Source organism: Vicugna pacos, chromosome 3, assembly GCF_048564905.1.
Source record: "Vicugna pacos chromosome 3, VicPac4, whole genome shotgun sequence".
Taxonomy (NCBI): Eukaryota; Metazoa; Chordata; class Mammalia; order Artiodactyla; family Camelidae; genus Vicugna; species Vicugna pacos.
Window position 1 is genome coordinate 11,218,021 of NC_132989.1, and position 25,445 is coordinate 11,243,465.

A 25,445-nucleotide genomic window follows, 5' to 3' on the forward strand; every position below is an offset into this window, starting at 1 on the left:
ATCCAGTGTGACCCATGTAAAGTGCTTAGCCCAGTCTTTTGCACCTAGTAAGTGCTCAGTTAGCGGTAGTAATTATTTCCTACCTTACATGCTGACATCTCTAAGCTTCCCGTTGTACTGAGTTCAGATTTCTGCATGTTAGGGAAGGAGACCTCGTTTTACAAGATGGCAGGGTGCCAATTGTTTCTTTTCCGAAGGGCAGTCTCCATATCCAACTGCCCAACAATGACTGGAAAAGTACTTGACTATTTTATTGCATCTTAACCTCGATCTTATAAAATTGTGTGAATGGAAAAATGAAAGTACCACCAGTAGTGATGGGACGTATGTGCCTATCAAGCAAGTGAGAGCAACCATCCACAGAATGGGAGAAAATGTTTGCAAATCATATATCTGATAATAGACTTGTATATAGAATACATAGAGAGAACTCTTACAACTCACTAATAAAAAGACAAGCCAATTAAAAAGTGGGCAAGGGGTTTTAAATAGACATTTCTCCAAAGAAAAATGGCCACTAAGCACATGAAAAGATGCTCAACATCACTGATCACTAGGGAAATGTAAATTAAAACCACAGTGAGATATTACCTCACACCTACTAGGATGGCTACAGTCAATAAGACAGAAAACGAGTGCTGGTGAGGATGTGAAGAAACTGAAACCTGCATATACTGCTGGTAGGAGTACAAAATGGTAAAGCCATTTTGGAAAAACAGTTTTTCTGTTTCTCAAAATGTTAAGCGTACAATTACCACAAGACCTAGCAATTCAAATGGAAGTATGCCTCTACACAAAAATCTGGGTATGGATGTTCACAGCAGCATTATTTGAGATTTGCAGATACTACCTACTATGTATAAAACAGATAAACAAGTTCATACTGTATAGCACAGGGAACTATATTCAATATCTTGTAGTAACTTATGGTTTAAAAGAATATGAAAACAAATATATGTATGTTCATGTATGACTGAAGCATTATGCTGTACACCAGAAATTGACACAACACTGAAAACTGACTAAACGTCAATAAAAAAATATATACACAAAAAAATAATAAAAAGAAAAAGAAATTTAAAAAAAAGCCAAAACTTGGAAACAACCCAAATTATCAACTGATGCATGGATAAACAAAATGTGGTCTATCCAGACAATGGAATATTATTCATCTAAAAGAGGAATGAAGTACTGATACATGCTACAGTATGGATAAATCTTGAAAACATGCTAAGTGAAAGCCAAACAAAAAGGTCACATATTTTATGATTCTACTTATGTGAAATGTCTAGAGAAGGTACGACCATAGAGACAGTAAAATTAGCGGTTGCCAGTGGCTGAGGGACTCAGTGGGGCTGGAGAGGGGAGTGATTGCTAACGGGTACAGGGCTTCTTTCTGGGGGGACAAAAGTGTTTCAGAATTAGGAAGTCGTGATGGCTGCACAACCTTGTGAATATACATTGAATTGTACACTTTCAGTGGGTGAATTATGGCTCAATAAAGCTGTTTAAAGAAGGAAGTATGTGTATCATTAACTCTTTATAATTGATAGAAAGATAAAAATAATTATATTTGTTGAAAGGGATGAATCGTTAGCCTCCACTGGATGTTCTTAAGCCTGTTTTTCGATTTGTGAATGAAAACAATCAAATTGAAGATACATTAGCAAAGACTAGATACATATCATCAAAGATTCTGTCCGAAAATGCAGGTATAATTAGAAGTGTTATACCAGATTTTGTTACCTGGGAACAGACGTGCTCTTTTGACAGAATAAATTTGTTTGACAGAATACATTTTTCATTCGGCTTTTGTGCTTTTGACATTAGTCACATTTTCAGAAATGAATATATGTGCGGAAGTAGGGGGCCCATGTATGCTCTGTCATGGGGAAGGCACAAGTTTCCTTAGCTCTCTCCACGTCTTTCTTTAATGCTAGATCACCATGCAGGCGTCTAAGGAATGATTCAGCTGGGACTAAGAGACTGTACATAATTATGTGGATCACTGGAAAACTCTAATGGCCATGAAAAAAACCAACTTTTGATTTATATATCAGTCTTCTGTAAGTTTGGTCAGGAAAAAGCCCTGGAAAGCTGTTTTATTTTGACCTTAACTATATACGCATCTAACAGTGACACAAATAACGAGTATTAGTAAATCTCACAAGACTAAAATTCCGGAGGTAGGTGTATGGTTTATCAGTGGATCAACAATTTCCAACATCCAAATCAGTTCTGCTAAGAGCTGGGGAGAAAATGATGGTGAGGACACAAAGAACCTCACCCTCATGAAGTCAAGTGGAGGAGAAATACGTTAAACAATGAAACGCATGAAGCATATAATCAACAATTAAGTTAACCCTCATTCACTAATTTCATATTTGCAAACCCGCCCACTCACTAAAATGTGCTTGTAACCTCAAAACGCATACCTGCAGGACTTTCGGGGTCACTTGCAGACACGCGCCTGTGTGGAGTGGCGAAAAATTAGACTCACCCACCGTGCATGTTTCCAGCTGAGGTCAATTCAGCTCTTGTCCCAGAAACAAGAGTCCTTAGTCTATGCCATGCTTTTTACATTTTTTGGTGCTTTTTGTGAGTGATTTTGGTTAAAAATGGCCCCCAAGCATTGTGCTTGAGGTGCTGTGTCGTGTTCGTAAGTACAAGAAGGCTGTGATGTGCCTTATGGAGAAAACCGATGTGTTAGGTAAGTTTCATTGAGGCAGGAGTTACATACAGTGTTGTTGGCTGAGTTCAATGTTAGTGAGTTAATGATCTATATTAAAGGTGTCTTTAAACAGAAATGTCCATGAAACAAGGCTTGATGAAATGTTGTGACCAGTGGCTGGCAGGAACCTAACCCCCTGCTTTCCCCTAGGAGCGATGGTTTCGTGTTCGCTCACTTAATGCCCAGGGTGACTTTATAGTACATAATGGCAGTGAATCAGGAGAACAGGCTGTGAATCAGAAGAACGGACTGTGTATCAGGATAAGGGCCAGGAGATGCTGAGGATGAGAGAATGTGTGTGGGCCTGTTCTTGACGGAGAAGCCTCCTGGGGAAGATGACAGTTAAGCCAAGACCCAGGGGGGTAAAAATAGCGAGGACTTTTTCTAGAAACTGGACAAACCTGGAATTCAGGCCTCTGCTTCCCGGGCTGACTGATATTCCAGTGGTGGGGAAGCTGGGCTCTCAGCTCCAGCACGGGCAGACCCGCCAACCCCTTCTCTCCATCCTCAGGCAGGAGCTGGCGGGAGATCAGATGCAGCTTCAGTTCTAAGTAGCTCATGAACAAAGGCTGTAAAAGTTGCTAAGAAACCTGCTTTTTCTGAGGGCTCACCGTGTGTTCTTTTGTTTCTCTGGCATTGTGTGTGTGAGGGTGGGTGTGAGGTGTGCCCAGGGCTGTCACCCCGCCAGCCCTGAATCAAGTCAGACTTGAAGGTAAGAGCGGCAGGCTGCCTTGCCTTGAGCACCATCAGGGACCCCAGGTACTGCCAAGCCTGGCAGCCGGGGCATTGAGGGTGAACAAAAGAGGAGCCAGCTGCCTGAGGCCAGAGGTTGGCAGAGCTGGGAGCAGCTGCAGGAAGGAAGCTTTGGCTGCTGAGTCCTGTACCCGCTTCGCCAAAAGCCCAGAAGCACGAGGGTGGGAGACGCCAATAACAGAACCGGGAGGGGGTCCTGCTCCCATCCCCTTGCTGAGCTTGGAAAATAAATCCTTAACAAGATCAGGACCTTTGCAAAATATGAGCTGAAAGATTAGTAGAACCATAAGATTCCAGGCTGACCATCTAATTTGCTCCCCGTTTTCCCACTGTTGTAAGGAGAACTGGAGGCCTAGGCAACGGAAGGGACTTCCTCAAGGGCACATAGCATGTAACAAACACAGAGGAACTCACTATCGGGTCTGTGCACTGTGAGTGGAGGAAAAAAAGGCCTGAAGTGCAATCTGAAACTCTATTATTCATCCATTTGTCCATTCACCACACTTACTGAGCCCAGGAGCCCCGAAGCCCCAACCCCAAACACATAGTGAGAAAAGAAGAATGCAGACCTTTGAGCGAGTTGCAGGATTCTCTGCTTCCCAGTGGGCATGCCAACACAACAGCCCTCCCGCCGTGTGTCCGCTAAGCGCTCTGTTCACCTGGGCTTCGTCTCTCACTCGCAGGCTTGGGAGAACCAGAGAGGGATGAGAGATGTGATCTCTCCTGTCTTCCCGCTTGCTGCAGGGAGAAAGGCTCTTTTCTCCTAGCGGTCAGTGACTTTGAAGAGGCACCTGAGGGCCAGCTGCCCTGGATTTGTTTCTCCCTCTGCAGGCCCCAGGTGCCTAGCATGTACTCAGCACCCCAAGCAAGTCATTCCTGGCTCTAGGTATCTGTCAGGCTCACAACCAATGCTCTCACCCTGCCCAGTTTAAAACCCTTGAATGGTTCTTGCTGCTTTTAAAATAACGTCCAGAGACTCCCTAACAAGGCCCACGAGGCCCTGCAGGGTCTGGCTTCTGTCTGCCCCTCCTTCTCACCTCCTCTTTCTCTCCCACTCTGCTCCAACCTCACTGACGGCACACCTGCCACGGGTTTTTGCTCATGCTGCCCCTACACCTGGAATGTTTTCCCCTCCTTTCTTTTCCTTTTTCCCCAATAAAATCTTTTTAAAGAAACCATTACATTTTTTAAAAGAAAATTATCTTATTAATGAGTGGTGAAAGTTTTCAAACAAAAAAACAATGCAAGTTACAAAAGTAAATATCAACCCTCTTGTTCCAGGGCTCAAACCTGCTGCACGAAGCAGCCAGTGATCAGATTCCCCTTTCTGTTAATCAGCCTTCTCCAAGCCACGGTCCACAGCGCCCTCTGGTGGGCTCTGAGTGACAGCACCAGCCGGTAGCTTCTGCTCAGTCACTTGTAGCCCCACAAGACTCAACCACAGGACCAGAGGTGGAGCTAGAAGCATCATTGAAACACTTCTCATTTCACCGTGTAAAACTGGGACCTAGACAGGGGGCAGGACTTGCACATGATCTCACTGAGTCTGTTGCAAAGCCGGGCCAGCCAGTGTTCTTTCCACCGCACCCTATTATGTAATCTAATACTCAAAAGCATCACAATGTTTTGGTAAGCAGAGACTTGCGGCTGATGGGTGAGCATAAGAAATGAGCTAAGCTTGTTTTAAATTGTCACTGCCCTCCTGAAATCCTCTACTCCTGGATGTAGTCTTTAAGACCCTTTGTGGGCTACCCCACCTGAGTCTGCGAGCTCACCTTCAACATAGGAACTCCTTCCTGCCTCAGGGCCTTTGCACCATCTGTTTCCTTCACCTGGAACTCTCTTCTTCCAAACTGCTTCCTGGCTCATACTCCCTCCTCATGTCATTCAGCTGTCATAGAGAGGCATTCCCAGACCGTCCTACCTGATGTTGGTTCCTACCCCAGTCTCTAAAATATCTTGTTTTTATATCCTCCATAGCCCTATTCACATCTGAAATCACTGTGGTTAGTTGTTTTAGGTCTGGCTTCCTCTCTAGAATGATGGCTGTTGGGAATTTGTTCAGGACCCAGCAGAGGGCCCAGGCACTGAGTAAGTGCTCGAGGAATACGTTGGGGAATGATGGCATGGAGGATGGCGCAGGACAAGGAATTAGCCAGAGACCACGTTAGAGAAAAGTCTGGAGGTTTACTCAGCAACAGTCACAATCACAGTTGTACATGGTAACTCAGGTCTTCACAAAGGCTCACTTTTCCAGGCAGGAGATGAGAGGTTGGCGGCCTCGGGCTTTCTTTATGGAATATGTCTGACTTCTCAAATATTCCCAGCCTGGAATCCCACTGGAATCCGGCTTCAAGCCTACCGCAGAGCAGAAGCCTGACCCTGTTGTCTGGCCCGGCTGAATCAAAGCCATTTGTGGAGTGGATGTTAAGAGGACCTTGTCACTTAGAACGTAGGTCCAACTCCCACCCCAGAGGTGGCAGTGGGCCTTGGCTCAGGATGAAGTTTGAACTAAAATGTTCCTTGGATTTTTCACATGAAAAAGCATCAGCTGAAAGCAGAAAGGAACTCCAGAACAACACTCACTCCTTGCCCCTCTCCCACACTCGAATCTTCAGAAAACTTAATTAAAAATGCATTGCCTCCTAAGAATTATAAAAGATCACCCAATCTGTACAAACTAGGGATTGCTGAAGCAAGGAACCCAGAATTCTCAGTTCCTACTGTCAAGTCTTTGCCACTCAGAATTTCTAACTCCAGAGACTGGAAAAATGGAGATGCACAGGAAGAAATTTGAGCCACTTAAGAAAAAGAAATTCAGCAGGGAGGAGGGTTTGAAAAGTGAATATGACGTGGACGTTGGGAACCCACGTGCTACATCTTCAGCAAGAACCGCCCTTTCTCCCTAGGTCCTAAGGTCATATCCCCCATCAGATCTCTTCTGTGGATGTATCCCTTTCTGCCTCTGAGCTATTTCTTCCTAAAATGGGGAATTGACAATTTCCGGACTGTTTTAAAAGTTGAAAACCCCAACGGGAGGCACAAAGTGGAGTGGCTGTTCACACTCATGCTTGCACACGCAGCCACCTGCAAGGCTTTGTATGTACAGCAAAGATGTTCTTTGCATTCCTAAATGTTTCTGGACTCTCCCTTTGGAAAGGCTACTGGTGGGCCACACAGGCACGAGACTTCCTAGCCACACCCTGTTTTCTGACCTCAGGCTTAGAAGAAAGGCTTCAGAGGAAAAGGGGTCCACGTTCTCACCCATTAACAGGCTGACAGCACCTCCACAGGCTCCTGGCTGTTTTCCTGAGCATCAGCCGGGGTGGTGCAGGGACCTGGATCCTTGAAACAGGTGGTTTTGCCAAATGAAGACAGAACAATGAGTGGCTAGTATGTGCGATCCGTTGGTTAGTTAACAAACACCTTCTCTCCTTCCTTCCCGATTACCTGCTATGTCAAGTCACAGCACCTGCAGCCATGGGCTCAGCAATTACAAATGCCACAGTGCTCAGAGGACCTGCCCATCCCTGCTGACGGTGCAAAACCAGACTCAAAAAGAGAACCGAGGGATGGAAAAGAGGATAGCTGAGGACTGCTTGCTGTTGCTCCTGCTTTCCATATGCATCCCTGTCTTGCAGAGAACACTGTCTCCGCTTGGAGTGGGACCATTTGGAAATCTAGCCAGTGCTCTGCACTCCACCTGGGGGCTAGGATGGGAGACTTCAGGCGTGGCTTCCAAACAGGGCCTCTCCCAGGGACTGCTGAGGCCCTTCTTGGCCACAGACTACACGAGTTGTCCAGCTGCCCTTTAAATTCGGGGTGTCACTCTCACTCAGTGGAACACCTTCTGGCCTCTGGCCCTTGGGGGCCATCTCCGTCCTAGATTCTGCTCTGGGCCCAACGCCTCCTGCTTGAGGTCAGACATTAAGAAACACACTCATCCGACAGGAACTGCACACACCACCAAAAATGTTCCCCCTCCCCCAACCCTGCCCCTTTATGTTTGTCTAGCAAGGCACTAGGAAATGATTCAAGTTTCGGGATTGGCTGTACATTTGCATTTTTTTTCTTTTTAAAAGGCACAGTTTTTATTTTAATGATGCTGCTCTACTTTGAGGATGCATCCTAACTCACCTCTCCCAAACTGCAACACTTGCTATCCTAGATTCTGGAAGGGGCCTCATCTTTTGACTCCTTCGCATTGAGGGCCACCTGTAAGGACAGAGCACTCACTTGGACAAGCAAGCTTGGCAAGCCCGGGGCTGCCTCTCCTGCGGCAGGACGGGGGGCTGGAGCAGGGCTTGTGCTGAGGCAGATGTGGAAGTGACGCTTTGCCAGCTACACGCTTATTCAGGGTGGTAGTGGTTGGGTTTCCTTCCCTCCCCAGCTGACTGATGGCCTTGAGATCAGCCTGCATTGCAGAAGCAGATTCGTGGCTCTGCTCCCACATTTGTGCCTCAGTTATTTCATTAGTAAATAACACAACTGAGAGGCTCGACTCTAAGTGGAATACTGATTTCAAGGGCCTCCTGGGCTAGCTGCTGGGAGCCACGGGCTATAGAAGGTGATTTCCATTTTGGAATCAGTGGGTGGGAGGCTGGTTACAGAAACCCTTCCTGTTAGTTTGGGAGCCCTCTGGGAGTCTGACACAAAATTAACAAAGCAAGAGGTGAACACAAAGGACGGGCATGGAGCTGGGTGCACACCTGTTCGTGGGACACTGGGGCCTGCTCTCCACTGCGGCTGCGGCCTTGGTGGGAGGTGGCAGGCGTCAGGTCTGGGCCGAGGACCGGGACACACCAAGGCCTCCAGTACGAGCTGATGGACCGCAACACCACCAACCTCGGACTTAGATTATGTCTAGGCTGGGGGCTGCCTTGCACGTATCACCCTTGGCTGGCTCTTTCCATCACAGCATTCTAAAAATCCATATTGGATGTGAGAATACCAGAATCCCATGTGGCATTCGAGCCTATGATCAAATTACAGAGTTCTTTAAAAATCCTCAAGTTCCATATGAAACCCAGAACCATGATGAGTCAGATGCTAGGCACTGTGCCCACGGTCCACCCTGGAGGCTTCTGGACTTTGTGAGGTGAACACCCGACACCTCTGTTCCTCTCTTGTGGCAGGTAATTGCCCGAGAGAGAGAAGAGAGGGAGAGAGAGAGAGGAGACAGAGACAGAGAGAAATGGAAGCACTGATGAGGGAAATTCAGCCAGAATTTCTAGTTTGGAGGGCTCCTACCAGGCCTGTGCCACAGGCTCAAGACCATGTGAAATGCACCCCTGAAAAGCTGGTGGCCGGGCTGTCCTGTGCCTGGATGGCACGGGAATGGGCATTTCTGGTACCCCGAGAGCAAGGGGAGAGCCCCCAGATGTCCATGGTGCAAAGGAATGTCTGGGGGTCCCGCTTCTAACCCCAGGCCTGGCAGCTGGCCCGTGTTGAGTACTGAACACTCTGAGGGCCCCAGGTATGGCCTTCGACTGCGTCTCCTGGGCTGTGACAGAGAACAGACGCTAGGCAGTAACTGCAGTTATCCCAAAGCAGGCAAAAATTTAAAAGGCTGAAACCAGTGGCCCGCAGAAAGACTTCCTTCCCTTCTGCTACGAGTGGCACTGGTGCTAAAAGCAGCCCCCCAAAAGACAGAATTTGTCTCTCTTTCTAAAGGACCATCATTAAAGAGTCAATGGAAGGCCAGGCAGCCTCGCAGGACCCCCTTCTAGGTGGCCGAGGGCTGCCCTGGCACTCCTCCGGAATGATGCCCCAGGGAAAGAGGTGACTGAGCTGAAAAGGCTCTCCAGGGTTTCCGGATTTCCACGATGCCGTCAGGGGTGGAGCAAGCTCCGTGCCCTCAGGGGGCCTCCTGTGGGGTCTGCTCTCCACTGCAGCTCCATCACTCAGGGCCCCCCGGGCCAGGGGGACACCTTGCCCAGCTTCAAGAGTCCCCTCTGCCCTGACCCGGTGGGCCAGCACCTCTTCCATGACGGGGCCCACGATAGCCCCGCCTCCGTCGGGAGAGGGCGGCGGCGGCAGTGAGTGCCGGAGGGGACCCCGCCAGGCCTGGATGGGAACCGGAGGGCTCAGCTGCTGTTGAATTTTTCCAGGACTGTTGAGTTGGTGTGTTCGAACAGCCACTGCTGGGTGGGGGAGGAGGGGTTGCAGGCGTTCATGAAGATCCTGTGGTCGCTTTCACTGCAGTCCATGCAGCTGCCACTGACGGGGTGGTACAGGGTCTTGTCCTGCAAAACAGGGAGGTTATCAGCCCGGCAGTGCTGGGACATGGACAAGCAGCAGCGGCAACAGCAGGGAGGCAGAGAGGCTCCCAGGCCTGTCTGAGCTTCCTCCTGAGCACACAGCGGACACTGCCCCCTTCCCTCGCTGTTGGCCTTGCCTCGGGCCTGAGTTGTGCCCTCCGGGATGCGGGCAGAAGTGACGCATGTTGCTTCCAGGCCGGGACCCTAATCACTGCCCATCTCCAGTCAAATTTCATTGGCTCTCAGGGCGGTTTTCTTTAAAAAAAAAAAAGGACTCAGTTGCCAACATTTACGATTCTAGAGATTTCACAATCCAGAAAGCTGGATTTCTGGCTTCTTTTGAATGACAGGAGAGCTGGGCACGGTAGGTTTGTGGACCAAATGCAGAAGTGAGGGGATCTGGGGAGGAGTGAGGCACCACATTGCTTTTTTTCTTTTTAAAATCAAGCTGGATTCCCCGATCCCCGGCGCGGCCACTTACTTTGCGGTATTTCCACAGCTGGTTGCCCTTCATGCTGTGGCAGTCGTAGAGGGTGACAGGGCTGGTGTGGGAGATGGCGTCAAAGCAGAATTTCTTGGTGTGCTGGGGGTCTCCAGGCCGGATGTCCTCTCTCCAGGTGAAGGTGAACACCTGCGCACACAGGGACAGGATGATCGGACGGCAAAGTTAGGGGACTTTGTCTTTTGGTAATTATGGAAAATTTTACACATGGCAGTCCAGAAAAAGTATACTGACCACACCTGTTCCGATGGCCTGACTTCTGTGATTACCAACTCACGGCCAATCTTGTTAGAGAGCCGCTCCTCTGCCGCCCACCCCCACCTGTACATTATTTTGAAGCAAATCCTGGACATCGTATCATGTCAGGGGTAAATACTTCAGTCAGTGCCATGATAACAATGAGAAGTTACCCCAAAGCCCTCAAAATCATCAAATATCCAGAGTTCAAGTGTTCCCGGACTGACTGACATATTTCTTTTCACAGTCTGTTTGAATCAGGATCCAAACCAGGTTCACATATTGTATTTGACTGGTAAACTTTTTTTTTTCCAGAAGCTTTAGTGAAGAATAATTGGCATGAAATAAACTGCACACATTCAAAGTGTACAGTGATACGTTTTGACATATGTTTACACCTGCAAAACCATTATCATCAAGGTAATGGACATAAGATACCTATCACCCCCAAAGCGTCCCCAGGCCCCTCTGTAATCTTTTCCTCCTGTCCCTCCTCACTCCCTGTGCCCCGGGTCACCCCGCATCTGTTTCTTGTTTTTAGAGATTAGTTTGCAATTTCTGGAATTTTAAATAAAAGGAATTACACAGTATATTCAGTATATATTCTTTTTTTTGATGTGATTTCTTTCATTCAACATAATTTTGTTGAGATTCACCCATGTAATAACAGCATTTATCAGCAGTTCATTCCCTGTCATTGCCGAGCAGTACTTCAGTGCGTGGTACTCAATTTATCTGTTCTTGGATATTCGGGTTGTTTCCAGTTTTTCGATATTACAAATAGAGCTGCTATGCACATGCATGTACAAGTCACTGTATGGACATACACAACATTTCTTTTCTCTTGGATAAATCCCTCCACGTGCAGTGGCTGGATCATGTGATGAATCAACATGTAACTTTCTAAAAAACTGCCAGGCTGTTCCAAAGTAGCTGTGCCACTCACATCCCATCAGCAGTGTATGGGCCCAATTCACCGACATCCTTGCTTTTAATAGGTTATCATTTTAATTTCCATTTATCTAATAAATGATGAAGTATTTTTGATGTGCTTATTTGCCATTGATAGACCTTCTTTGCTAAAATGTCTGTGCCTATTTTAAAATTGCATTGCTTCTTTTCTCACTGAATTTTGAATATTCTAGATGTAAGTTCTTTATCAGATACATGCTTTGTAAACATTTTCTCCTGGTCTGTGGCTTGCCTTTCTATTTTCTCAAGTCTCCGTTTAAGAACAAAAGTTTTTCATTTTGAAGAAGTCCAACTTATCAGTGTTTTTCTTTTGTGAATTGTGCTTTTGTTGTTTTATCTAAGGAATCATTGCTTGGGTTACCAAGGTCACAAACACTTTTGCCTATGTTTTCTTCTAACAGATTTTGTTTGAGGTTTTATGTTTGCTCCATTTATGAATGCTCCATTTTGAGTTAATATTTGTCTATAGTATATGGTGTTTATTAAAAATTTTTTTTTGCATATGTGTGCATCATTTGTTGAAAAGATTATATATTCTGCACTGAATTTCCTTTAAACATCTCCAAAAATTGGTTGTCCATATATGACTGGGTCTATTTTTGGACTCTATTCTGTTCCATTGATCTTATGTCAACATGAAACTGTTTTAATTACTGATATTTTATGATGCAACATGGAATCAAGTAGTGTTAAGCCTTTAATTTTGTACTTCTTTTGAAATTTTGTTTTGGCTGCTTTACATTCTGTCCATTTCCATGGGAATTTTAGAATCAGCTTCTCAATTTCTATAAAAAAGCCTACCAGAATGTTAGGGTTGTGCTACCTTTAGATATTTGTTTGGAAAAAACCGACATCAGTAGAGTCTGCCAACCTTCGAACATGGTATATGTCTTCATTTATTTAGAAGTTCTTTAATTTCTATCAGAAATGTTTTGTAGCTTTCAGTATGCAGGTTTTTCACATCTTTTGTCAGTTACATATCTGAGTATTTCATATTTTTTTATTGTGAGAGCTTATTTTAATTTCTGATTCTTCATTATTAGTATATAGAAAAACAACTGATTTTTTTTATCTTGCAATTTTGCTAAACTCAGTTACTAGTTCTGGTAGCTTCCCTGTAGATTCTACTGAATTTTCTTTTTTAAAAATTTACTTTATTTTCATTTTATTTATTTTTTTGAAGTGGGGAGGTAATTAGGTTTATTTATTGACTTTTTTTTAAATGAAGGTACTGGGGATTGAACCCAGGACCTCATGTATGCTAAGCAGGCACTACCAGTGAGCTATACCCTCCCCTCTCCCACTGAATTTTATACATAGATAATCATACAATCTGCAAATAAAGACAGGTAGGGCCCATGTGTGCGCCCTGCACCATCTGACCCTCTGCTTTTGCAAAGGACCTGCATCACAGGCTTGTATCAGTGTACACTCCCCAAATGCCAGAAAATCCACAACGGCACAGGAGCAGCCCTTACCTGCATGTTGTTCCAGGCAGCCTCCCCACGGCCCCGGACGCAGCTCTCCAGCCTCAGCGGGGAGCCCAGGGCCCCGTGCTTTGTGTCTGTGCACAGCCCTGTGCCCACGTTGCGGATCTGGGCAAGAAAGAAGGGAAGAGTGGACCAGTGAGGCACCTTGAGATACCCACTGGGGCCCCTGCCGGGGTGGAAGGAGGGAACCAAGGCAGAGGCATCACCTGGGCTGAGCTCTGAATCGTCCCCACAAAGCTTGCCCTGATTTGGTGAACAGGCCCTGAGCCTCTCGATAAAGGAACACTCGGTCCGCAGAACGCAGCTCTGCTAAACCCTGCTCTGTCTTAGAGTGTGCGGGGTCCTGGGGGTGAGAGGGTTCAGAAGGAGGGCTCCCAGAGAATTCAATCCATAGGTCCAGAAATAAAAGTTTACCCACATTCCAGAGGATCTACAGGCTCTACCTTGAAAACCACCCTAGAAAAGGTGTAAGGTCTTTGCTGTCAGGGCCTTGGACTCTGCCTTTTAGGGCAGGTGAAATGCAGGATCCGAAGGAGAGCAGTGGTCTCACTAGGACGGGGCTGCTGTGGTGGGGAGAAGGACGGGGGAGTGTGGGGGCCTAGGTGCTCAGCCAGCATGCCCACGGGCAGGCCACCATGCTAGGTGCCGGTGTCACGGCGGGGAGTCCCCAGTTCACAGACATCACTCCTGGTTTCACTGCGGGGTCGGGAGGATGGCAGCTGTGAAAAGGCCCCACAGCAATGTCCCACTGCAGGGAGTCTGATGCCCAGCTGCTGTGTTCTGCACCCACCACCATGTCTGAGAAGAGGCCACAGCCCCATGGGAGGCCTCCAGCCAGTGCCTAAGGTGGCTAGCCCATTCCTGGGAGATGTGGACTCCTCTGGCCGGTGATGTGGCCTGAAGACTGCCCATTAACGTGGCCAGACTTCCTCGGAGCCTACCTGCAGGCTGGGCCCTTCCTACCCCAGCCTGCCTCCCTCGCCTCTCCCCTTCCAGAGGGCAGACCAGCATCACGGTCTGACAGCTCTCCCAGCCGCACCAGGCTCCCTGCTCATTTTTTCTCTTAGGTGTCTTTCCAAAAAAGCCTCTTGTATGTCCAGTGCCATCTTGGTGCCTCCTTCTCAGAGGACCTGAACTAACATGGGGGAGAAAGCCAATAAAGCGGCAAAGAAACGAAGAGCTTCATGAGGGAAATCGAGACAACACCTCCTCTAGAAAACCTGTGTTGGTGTCGGGTGGTGCTGGGCAGACGGCGACAACTGAGTCGGGAAAGGTCCCCCTAATTTGCTGTGTGAATGTGAACACGGGACACCTGGTGTTTCTGCTGGCCCAACACGTGTCTCTCCTTCCTCTGGTGACAACACCTTAATTTTCCCATGGGGCCACGACTCCTGACCCACCCGGTGGCCAGAGTGAGCCTCCTCCCCTTGCTCCCCCTTCCTCCAACAGCCACAGTAACGGGTGCAGGAGCCAAGAACCAGACTTCGCTCCTGGACCTCTGCTGGCTCTCCCGAGAGAGAGGTGTTTACTGCCTGCTGGGGTGGCCAAACTGGGGGTTTGTCAGCCGGACGCTTCTGGGCTCCATCTTGCTACTCTCGGCCCGAGGCCAGCACAAAGGGGAGTGCAGTTAAGCAGGAGAAAAAGAGACTGACATCATTTGAGCCCCCGGATCCAGGCATTTGCAGCTGAAGACACAGCTATCCAAGGCTCCTATGGGAATCCGTAAATCCCCCCTTTTCACTTTAAAAAGAATTTCGGGTGCTCACAACGCTTATGCTTTTGCGCCCCTGCCACGAGCCCCAGTACATCCATCTCTCTCTCAGCTGGAGACTTGGGAGCCAGGATCTGGTGCTGCAGGGCTTCTCCCTAACGTAAGACTCTCCTCCTCCAGCAGGACAGCTCTGGGTGTGGGACTCGGGCAGCCACCCAGGACCCCTTATTCAGAGTCTGTTTACTTTAAAGCTCTACTGTTGCTGTCTTAAACGCTCTAAAGACTTTATCTTTGAGCCTGTAAGTGAGATCTGCCGGGACCATGGAGCATGAGGTGACAAATGCTATGGGAACATCTGCTGTTCCTTTCTGCTGAGTTTACACACAACACCTGCGATTCCCCGCAAGTCCCGGGGTCCCACATGCACGGGAGCTCAGTGAGACTCAAAGCGAGGACGGGGGAGCCCATCATAGCTATGACTAAGTGGGGGCACCTGCATGTCCCAGAGGCCACGCCCTCCTTTCCAACAGCACTGGCTTCAGCTGCACAAAGAAGAGCAGTGGTGGTCAGAGACACAGGAGGGACCCGGGAACTCCATCATGTCCTGTCTTACTTGAGTTACTTCCCTGGATGAGCCAATCACTTCAGCAGCAGGGAAGAGCACAGAAGGAAGGGAAAGATGGGGCACCTACAGTTCCTCTTCCTTTGGCTCAGCCTCACTCCTCAGCAAGCCCACGATAGAGAGCATGGATAGGGCTCGTACAGTATCATGAAGTGAAATAAAAACAGCTGAGTTAGTTTTGTGCAGTGTTTCCACTGTCCTGGTAAGAAACACATATGGCAAGGAAAAGGTTTAAAATACAGATGGTGAAATTTCACCCATTCTGCACCTGAGTTAAATGCTCTCTTTGCCTTTAAAACTAGCACCGCAAAATACAAAGATGAGTGGTGAAATCCATGCTAATAATGTGAAGTTCTAATTTTCTCTACTTATAACATTAAATATCAAACAACAAAAAACACCACAACGAGGCTAGGTGACCACAGAAAGCAAAGAACAAGACATATGTGTTTTGTATCTCTCTCTCTGCTTTTTCCCTGACTTGTGGACCGGGGGTCTGCGCGCGCATTTTGCACGGGGCACCCCGGGCCCCAATTATGCGGCTGGCTCCGCCCGCCAGGCTCACCTCCCCCCAGGCTGCGGCTGGAGGCTCCACCGGTGGGTAGAACTTGGGCAGGTCCCAGGCGATCTTGGTCATAAACCACTTGAAACTCTTGCAGTTAAGGGAGCTGCGGAGCTTTTTCTGGGCAGCTACGTCCCCAGCCGAGAGGTGGCGGTACTCAGGCCGGCGCTGGTAGATGTGTTCCGCATACTCGTCCATCCACACCTCTGCCACTCGCTTTAGGTTCTGGAGGGGACAGGCAGGTGCAAGGGTCAGGCTCTCTGAAGGGCTGAGGCCAGCAGTGGGTGCAAAAGGTCCGGGGAGTGGGGGCGGAGGGTGGGGGTGGGGGGTGAGGTTTTTACATTGCATCAAAGACTCTACCCCCACTGTGTTTTTAAGCCTTCTATATATGTATATAAATTATTACTTTTTTCATTGTAGTCAGTTTACAATGTTGCCTCAATCTCTGGTGTACAGCATAATGCTTCAGTCATACATGCACATACATATATTCGTTTTCAAATTCTTTTTCACCATAAACTACTACAAGATATTGAATATAGTTCCCTGTACTATACAGTATAAACCTGTTGTTTATCTATTTTATATATAGTAGTTAGTATGTGCAAATCTCAAACTCCCAATTTATCCCTTCCCACCCTCTTCCTCTCTGGTAACCATAAGTTTGTTTTCTATATCTGTGAATCTGCTCCTGTTTTATAAATAAGTTCTTTTTTTTTTAGATTCTACATATAAGTGATATCACATGGTATTTTTCTTTCTCTTTCTGGCAAGCCTTCTATATTTCTATTTATTACTTATGCATGTCTTAAGGACTCTACAACTTACAGTTGAATGATACACTGCTGTGGTTTTTCTTGCCCATCTCTCACTACCTCTTTTTCTAGTGGTCGCCTCCCACTGATGTTCCTTTGGGGAACACCCCTGCCTCACTGTTATCTCACTGCCTGGAGGAAAAAGCATGTGACCCAGCCTGGCCATTGGGAATACAGACAGCCTCAGATACAGGGATTGGTCAGTAATGAGCATGTGACCTAAGCCAAGCCAATCAGAATCAAGAGGCATTAGTCGTGGGATTTTTTTCTGGAACCATAGGGAAGAATTGCAGGATAAGATCTGATGGATAGGATGCTAGAAGAGCAGCTGGACCTGTGCAACGCCTGTCTGAGACAAAAGTCAGCGCAGGATGAAGCAGAGTGGAGGGCGAGAGCCAGAAACACATTATCTTCTTTTAATTCCTGAATCCAGCCATGTCTGAAGCCAGAACTACCTCAGGACTCCCCACTTCCATGTCAGTAAATTCCCTTTCTGCTTACCCCAACTTGAGGTGGGTTTTGTCATATTCAAGGAAGGGTGCTGCCCATGTTGCCTGGTAAAAACAAAGTATAATTTGCAGAAGGTATAATTCCTTCAGCAGCTGGAATATTTCACAATCCTCTGAGGTGTGAAAGTAGCTGCTACTTTCCTGATGAAGCCCAGAGATGATGAATAAAAAATGACAGCACATTACTGGCGAGTAGAGGCAGTAGCCAGTGAGGAAACATCCTGTTAGTGAGTAGACTTGGAGAGAGAGGAAAAGGGAATTCTGCATAACTGCGATGAAAATGCCTCACTCCGTGTGCGGTGCAGATCCCGCCTGCTTGGAAGCTGGCTTACAGCTGGCTTGGAAGAGCACAACTCTGGGGCTCAGGGAACATGCCCTGCTCCCAGACATCTTCCTCCAACCCCTGGCTGTTGCCAGACACCCCCCAACCCCCTTAATTCTCTAGGCTTTATCAGAAAGCTTTTTTCCTACTGCAGTCCAAATTTCCTTCTGAAGGGTTTACCCTTCAGCAAGTTAGGGCTTGAGGCTGTTATCGGGCACTTACACCTCGGTGTAAACGACTGCTCCAGAAACAGAAGGTAAGGCTGCAGTTGGCAGATTTTCTGTAAAGGGCCAGAGTAAATATCTGAGGCTTTGCAGACCATATGGTCTGAACACTGACGTAGCTCTCAAGCCGCCCTAGACACTGCGTAAGTGAACGGGTGTGGCTGTGTTCCAGTAACACTTCATGGGCATTGAAATCTGATTTTCATGTCACAAAATATTCTTCTTCTTTGGATGTTTTCCCCTCAGCTCTTTAAAAAGGTAAAAGCCATTCTTAGCTCATGGGCCACACAAAAATAGTTTGTTGACTCCCCAGTAAGGAGGAAAGAAGCCAACAGGAGGGAGGCCCTGGTATCAAAGCCAAAATCCTCCAACTCCTCACTTGTGTTGGCTCTGAGTTTGGGGCTAGGAAACTACGAAATGTCCTTGCCGCTGCCTCATTTTTTCTGAGTGCTGAAGAGGTCAACAGTGGGTCAGAAAACAGTTCAGGAATAGAGTTAACCCCACGAGGGCCACTGCACGGCAGAGGCTGGTTTTCATTTAAAACTGTGCTCAGAGAACGCTGAAGGCCTAGAGGGGCCTGCACCTCGGGACACTCTCCTTTTCCAGTTCTGCCCACCCAGGTCTTCGGGCTCACTGTCTGATTTGCTCAGGATACAGAGACCACTGTGGTTTTCTCTTCATCCACAAGCAAGGATGGCCAATCTGACCAAGGAAAGGTGCTGAAATTCGCCAGGGTTATTTTTAAAGGATCAAACACATAATATTCTAATTTGAATTGATATTTAAATTCCTATTTTAATGAAACTGCATTTTTCCATACATGGCTCAAGAAGTCATTTCTCCCAGATCTTGATCTTCTGTAAAGTAAAGGACTTCACATTTATTTCTATTACCTCTCCCCCTGCGAGAGTCATGAAAAGGGCTGTGGGATTTTAGTGGTGGGAGTGCCCTTTTTATCCCTACTCCTAACACCTTCCTAGCTCTGGGTCCCAGTCCTGTCTGAGGCACCCCCTACTCTTCTCGTGCTTGGATCACAGGGATTTGCCCAGATTCTTGGAATGTCTCCAGACAAAAATCAACTTTTGTTTTGCCAAGTTTGAGTGGGTTTCTGTTATTGCCTTCCCAAAGATCCCTTTCTCGGAGGCACAGATGAGAAGGATTTTAGCAAATTTAGTAAATGAATTAAGATCAGCTACTTGTCCTTGAGGCAGGCAAGCTGGTGGCTGGTTCCTGAATGTCTGCTCCATTGCTGCCTGACTGTCCTGATGTCTGTACACCTTTAGAAAGACGTTGGTTTCCCTCTTTATCTGGCTCTCTTTGGGCTTTTACAATATCAGCCCTCAAATCTAACCATACTATGTTCCGGGGGATAATGCTCTAGAAGTATCTGGTTGTTAAGACATTAAGCAAATATGTAAAATAAGACCTGCAACTAAGTGAGGGTAGTTAGATACTGTGATGAAAAGTCAGAGGAGCTTGATTCAGGCACTTTTGGTCCTGCCAACCTACATGGGCACCGCCCAGATTAACTGGTTGAAAGTCAACAGGAGACTAATTCAGTACTGACAGGTGAAAAAAGAAGTTACATTATTTAAACACAGAATTCTGATAAGATATTGAAATCAACTGCCCAGTCTTGCTAATATTGCTGCTGACATGAATACTGCTGCTGACATTAGCAGTCACTATTTAAGGGACAATCGCTCTGTGCCAGGCACCGGGCAGAACCAAGTGGGCTAGAATTCTGGCTGTATTTACTTTGTGCCTCTACATTTCACTGTCCTCACCTCTAAAATGAGGATTAAAAACAAGCGAGAATTAAGTGAGGGAAGTACGTAAGATGCTTTGCACCATGCCTGGCTCACATGAAATTTTCACATGTTACTACAGTTGGCTATTAGCCATTGAATTCATCTGTGGATCAATAAACAGGACTTGGCAGTGTGTCTTTACCGGGCGGGTCTTATACATAACATTTCTGGATGGGGAAAGGATGCTTTAGAAGTGGTCCTGCTCAGGGGCCAGAGGTGTCCCTGTGGTCTCAGTCCCTAGTACCTGGGAGAGTCGGAGGCTTGGGCTTTCCAGCAACTCTGGGTAGTTTTCCCGCCTGGCACCTCCTCCAGGATTGCCAGTGGTATTAAAGATGAAACGTGATTCCTGCCTCTCCCGCTGAATACAGAACCCGATCTCCGTGCAACCGGGCTGCCCAAAGCACGGGTGGCGGGGGCGGCTGTCGTTGGAACCTTCAACCACTAGAGGGCACTGCCGGCTCTCTTTTCCCTCAACGCCGGTCCCCATAGCAGCCCTGGCCGCCTCCTGAGCCCAGCATCCCACCCGCGGAGGGAGCCCGGGAAGACCGCTGTCTCTTGGAGCCTCCGTCTTCCTTGTAAGCCGCAGGACAAGGGCTCTTCTGGGATCCAGAGGCTACAATTCTACACGTCGTGGATTGTCAGAGGAGAAGGGAGGGTAGGCAAAGGACTGAGCAGAAGGAAGCTGTGTGGTCTGAAGCCAAACAGGCTCGCACGGGGTTCCCTGTCGGGAGGGGTCTCCCCCAGGCAAAGCTGTGCGGTGACCTTTCCAGATCCCCCCACACCTCTCTGCGGCTCTCTTTCCCTCTGAGGACCCTCCCTACTCTTCGCTGTTCTTTTGCTGTCACCTTGGTTTTTTTCAAGACACCTAATATTTTAAAATTTATTATTGAGGTTTAGTGAACTCTCATTAAATACAAAACAAAAACCTCTGGCTAACAGTTCGATTTGTACACTGTTGACCAATTTAATGCAAGCAATGATTGATACAAACCATTTTAAGGCAGTAAAATAGTTTGACACAGAATTTTTGGCATGATAGTTGGGAGGGGATGGGGAGAAGAGAAAGACACTGATGTTTATTAAAAGCTTAAATACCTTGTCTCAGTCTTTCCTAAACACACCACTCCACCTGTATTGAATTTTCCTAATGTGTTGCTTGAGATCATAGCTAGTCTAACTTTGTAAATACTTTAGCTTTATCCTAAGTAATAATGTCTGTGAAATCACCAATTTGCCACACTAATCCACATTTTAAACACATGTAAATAATAATGTTCCTTTGTCTACCACCTAAAATCATCTCATTGGTCACACTTTGGGAAACTGTGTTATCTCCTTAATTCTCCAGGCAATGCTGAGTTGGACAAAATGAGCTTCCTTGAAGCAAAGGAGTAAACAGAGGCTCAGAGGAGTTAAGCAATCTTTCCAAGGTCACAGAGCTAATAAAGTGGTTAAGTAAGGCTTTAAGTAAGTTCTTTAAAGTTGGATTTCACCTCGGGAGTGGGGTGGGGGAACATCCTCACACCTAGGGATTGCTAGGCCCGGGGCAGAGGGTGCCTCTGCTCTGCTGATGGCCATAGGCCAACCTCTCACCCGCTTAGGGAAGCCAGCACCTTACCCGGGCCAGGCTGACTCCAGCGGGGACCTTGTAGGGCACGTACTTCCTGTAGATATGGCCCACTCTGGAGCAGGGGATGTCCTCCATGCGGCCTCCACACATCCACACCTGCAGGGCGAGAAGCAAGAGATGATATTTCTGCCTCCAGTTCACTGCCTCCTCAAAGGCCAGTGTTCCTTGGTGCATTCATGAAAGCATCAGCTTGGATTGTGTACTAAAGCCCCCACTCACAGAACTAGAGATGGAGGAAAACACAGTATTCACAGCAGCAGTAGAAACAGCGAGGAGGGCACCCAGTGCTTACTCACTACCAGATTCTGTGTTGCAGACTCGCACCCACTGAGATGCCCAGCTAAACAGAGCCCTGCACCCCGCACCCCACCCCGCCTCCTTGCAGTCCTGGGTTCACATCCTTTGCTACAAATCCTGACTCAGCCCCTATCCAGCTTTGTGCCTTGGATCAAGGCATCTAACTTCTCTGAGGCTCTGTTCCTCATCTGTAAAGGATTAAGTGAGGCAGTTTCAGAGGATGAGATGTTGCTGGTCAGATGCTCAGCACAAGACTTGGCACCTAGTCACAGCAGTGTTCGATGCTGCCAGGATGCATTTATACATTTGACTAATATTTACAGGGTACCTGCTACATGCCAAACATCGTACTGGGCACATTCAGCAATGAGTAAGTTGGCCAAGGCCCCTGCTCTCATGGAGGGACAGTGCGGTGGGCACCTTCCCAGGTGGCCCCCAGTGATCCTTGCCTCCTGGTATTGGCACGCTTAGGCAGTTCCCTCTCAGATGAGTCACATGAAGACTGACCTGTGTAACCAATAGGATCCTACAGCAGTGATGGCCAGGAAGGACACTGTGGCTCCCACCTTACTCCCGGGGATCACTTGCGTTGGGGCAGCCAACTGCCACGTTGGGAGGAAACTCAAACAGCCCCATGGAGAAGGACAGATGGTGAGGAGCGAGGCCTCCTGCTGATCCTGACTTGCCCACCGTGTGGATGAGCCAACTTGTAAGTGGATTGTCCAGTCCTAGTCAAGCTTGCAGATGACTGCAGCCGTGGCTGATACCCTGACTACAACCTCATGACAGACCCACGCAGAACTATCCTGTAAAACCTCTCCCAAGTCCCTGACCCACACAAACTTTGAGATAATCACTGTTTACTACTGCTTTACGATCATTTCTTCCTATGGCAGTAGCCCACCAATGCAGGGAGTTTCAGATGGTGATGTGTGCTTTATGGAAGTCAAACCATGCTAACTGGGTAGACTCATTGTTCGGATGTATGGGATGCTGCACTACCCCCACCTGTCAGGGGAAGACTCACTTAGAAGGGAATATTTGAGGCGAGACTTAAGGGATGAGAAGGCAAAAGTAACATAAAGATCTGAGGGGTGAGAGAACAGGCGGAGAGAAGAGCAAGTGCAAAGGCCCTGAGGTCGGGAGCCAGGTGTCTGTAGCAGAGGGAGCAAAGGGAGGAGTACGGGAGGGGAGGTCAGAGAGGTGAGCTGGGACAATCATAATGGTCTCTCAGGGCACAAGAAAGAGTCTTCATCAAAAGTCTTCAGTGACAGAAACAACACAATCCACTCCTGATTTACAAAGAGGATTCTGTCCGCGGAGTGGAGATTGGCCTGGAGGGTACAGGGTTGGGAGAGAGAAGGCCTCCAGTGCTCTTGCAGATAAAAAGCAGTCATAATTTAGGGTTTATGGGGTTGTGGTGATGGTGGGACACAGCTGGGTTCGGGACATTTAGTATTCATCTTGCTGCCATCTTCCCTTGTTTGTAGGGTGAGGAGTAGGAGGGGGAGCATCTACAACTCCAATTCTCTGGCAAAAGAGCCTTTTCCAGCTTGAACTGCTCGACGGGGTATTGGGGATTTGGCTCCGTGTCCTGATTAATTCAGGGGCTCTAGACAGGCTGCTCTTCCACCTGGCACACCTGAGGGTCCTCAGTCCCTCATCATCTCCTGCCAGGCGTACTCTGTCCCGGGCTTCCCACGAGTGGACAGGCACGTGTGGGGCTGCCATTAGTGGAAACGCTGCCTGGAGAAATGCAATTATGTTCTGATCTTGGGGGAGAGAAAAAAAAATCGAGCAAGTCAATAGAACAGAACATTGGTCTCGAGATAATGGGCTCCTGATGGTAGATTAATGTCAAGGCCAAGCCAAGAAGTTTATTTTCAAAGCAGGAGATATTGATCAGGTGCCAGCATCCTATAACAATAACTCTTCCTTTATACAAAGTGACTGATGTGGAAGCCACGCTTTTGTCTGGTGGATATAGCCCAGGTTGCCGCTGGGTGGCCCCTGCCTTTTGGGAGGCAGAGCAGCACCGAGCAGGTGGGGACACCTTATCGTGCTCTATTTTTGAACATCTCCTGGGCGGCTGACTAGGCTAGCGTCCAGCTCTCTCGACCCCATATTAAACTTGCATTAGCTAACGAGGCTGTGTCTCCAGCTCTGCCTGGCAGGGAACCTTCCTTTATGTAGACCGATGATCAATTTCCAAATCCTTGTATATGCTGTGACCTCAGGTTTCTTTGGCCTGGACTGTGCTGGCCATCAGCCTGAAAGTTCCTGAGGGACCAGAGTGACCTTGATCTACTCAGAGGTTTGAGGCATCCAAAATGCTCTCAGATTCCCGGGATGCCCGGAGCCCAGCAGGAGCCCTGGCTTTGGACGGATGATGGGCTCCCTCCCCGGCTACCCTGCCCTGGACGTGATTTGTTGACAGCTGAGTCAGAACGTGAACTGCCTTCAGAAAGACGCACACCTGTTCAGCGAAAGCTGCTGCCAACCCGAGTCCTCTGGGAGCACTTGCGCAGTCTGGGGGGCCCCCGCGCAGGGCACACCTAACTCTTCTGAACTCCCCCTGACCACCCAGAACACGTCGTACACAGCAGGCACCACTCCCATGGTGTTTGCTGGTTATTTGGCAGGATCCCGAGGCTGGAGGGGGCTCTCCATCCAGGGACATGGTAACAGCTAGACTCACCCTGGGGCAGGGAGCTGGCCAGAGCTGGTCCCGGACCCCAGGTTCAGCTCATGGTCCAGGTTACCAACCTGTGAACCCTCCAGCCCCCCACTCCCCTTCACAGCTGAAGCAGCAGCCACCCAAGACCCACAACAACCACAGCTCAGGGGTTATAAGTAGGCACTGCTCTCCAGTCCCACTGCCACCTGTGCAGCTGTGTGACCTGGGGAGCCACACTCTCCCCATCTGTGACCTGCAGGTGACAGTCACTGCGACCTTGCAAGGCTGCTGGGATGACTTGAGACAACCCGTAAAGAGCACTTAGCTTGATGCTTGCCCGTAGCAAACCTGATTCATGTCAGTCATTTCTGTTTGCGAAAGGATGAGGAATACCACCACCTTGAAATGATCTGGCATTTGCCCTTTCGCCCAACACCATCATGTTTTTGATCCTATGGCCCGATTTCCCAAATGGAGAAAGCTCTGAAGCTCAGAGAGATGATGTAGTTTTTCTAACTGACCTGGTGGCAGAACCAGCAACTCACTAGGAGAGTGACAGGGCCATGTGTGCGGGGCACAGTCATGGGCAGCAGCCCAAGGGTGTTCTCCTCTCCCCCCAGGTAACACCCCAGCAGGAGAAGAGCCCAGCTGGCGGCAGAGGGAAAGGAGCTGCAGTGCCGGCAGGAGCCAGAATCATGTCTGGTCGGGACCCCATCACATTTGGATGGGGACAAAGACACGCCACTGAGATGACATCTTTGCAGCCTCTTTCTGCTGTTGGCTTTCTTCGTTCCCCCTCCACGCCTCTCTCAGCCTCCAGCCCCATGAGAGATGCAGCTGGCTGCTGGGGGAGCCTTGTTCCACCTTAAGGAGTTCCCAAACACACCCAGCCGATCCCTTTCTTAGCGCTGTTTCCTCCTGCAGAACAGTCTTCTCCCTGGAAGCACCATGCCACCAGACAAGCACAAATCTAATTGTAAAAGCTTGCTCCCCATTCATTTTCATGGCTGCTTTGATTTATTTTATTAGCAAACTTCTTTTGTGTGATGACAGGCTTCATTACAGTGTCTATAAAAGACAATTACTCGCTCTTATCTCCTAAACTGAGGAGGAAAGAAACGAGTGGTGATGAGCATCGGGGAGACACAATGGGGCCCGCAGGGGAGCGGTGAGAGGCCCACCCTGGAGAGAGGAGCGTGAGTGAGCAGGGGCTGGGTGAGTCTTCTCCGTCAGGGAAACCTGCCTAGAAACCAACCAGGAAGGGATGGGCACCCTCCCTACCCACGGCGGGGAGATGGCAGCCAGCTATGGCTTTTGCTG

General features: G+C 48.3%; 1 protein-coding gene across 1 annotated transcript in view; it reads right to left on the bottom strand.

Moving 5' to 3' along the window:
* Positions 1–5,651: 5,651 nt before the first annotated feature.
* Positions 5,652–25,445, bottom strand: part of GALNT10 (polypeptide N-acetylgalactosaminyltransferase 10) — a 207,706-nt gene continuing 187,912 nt past the window's right edge. The window contains exons 8-12 of the mRNA XM_072954146.1: positions 21,140–21,247; positions 15,844–16,065; positions 12,934–13,050; positions 10,226–10,375; positions 5,652–9,729 (exon numbers count right to left, since the gene is read on the bottom strand). Coding sequence (XP_072810247.1) covers positions 9,571–9,729; positions 10,226–10,375; positions 12,934–13,050; positions 15,844–16,065; positions 21,140–21,247 — 756 coding nt within the window. The 3' untranslated portion in view covers positions 5,652–9,570. The remainder of the gene's footprint in view (positions 9,730–10,225; positions 10,376–12,933; positions 13,051–15,843; positions 16,066–21,139; positions 21,248–25,445) is intronic.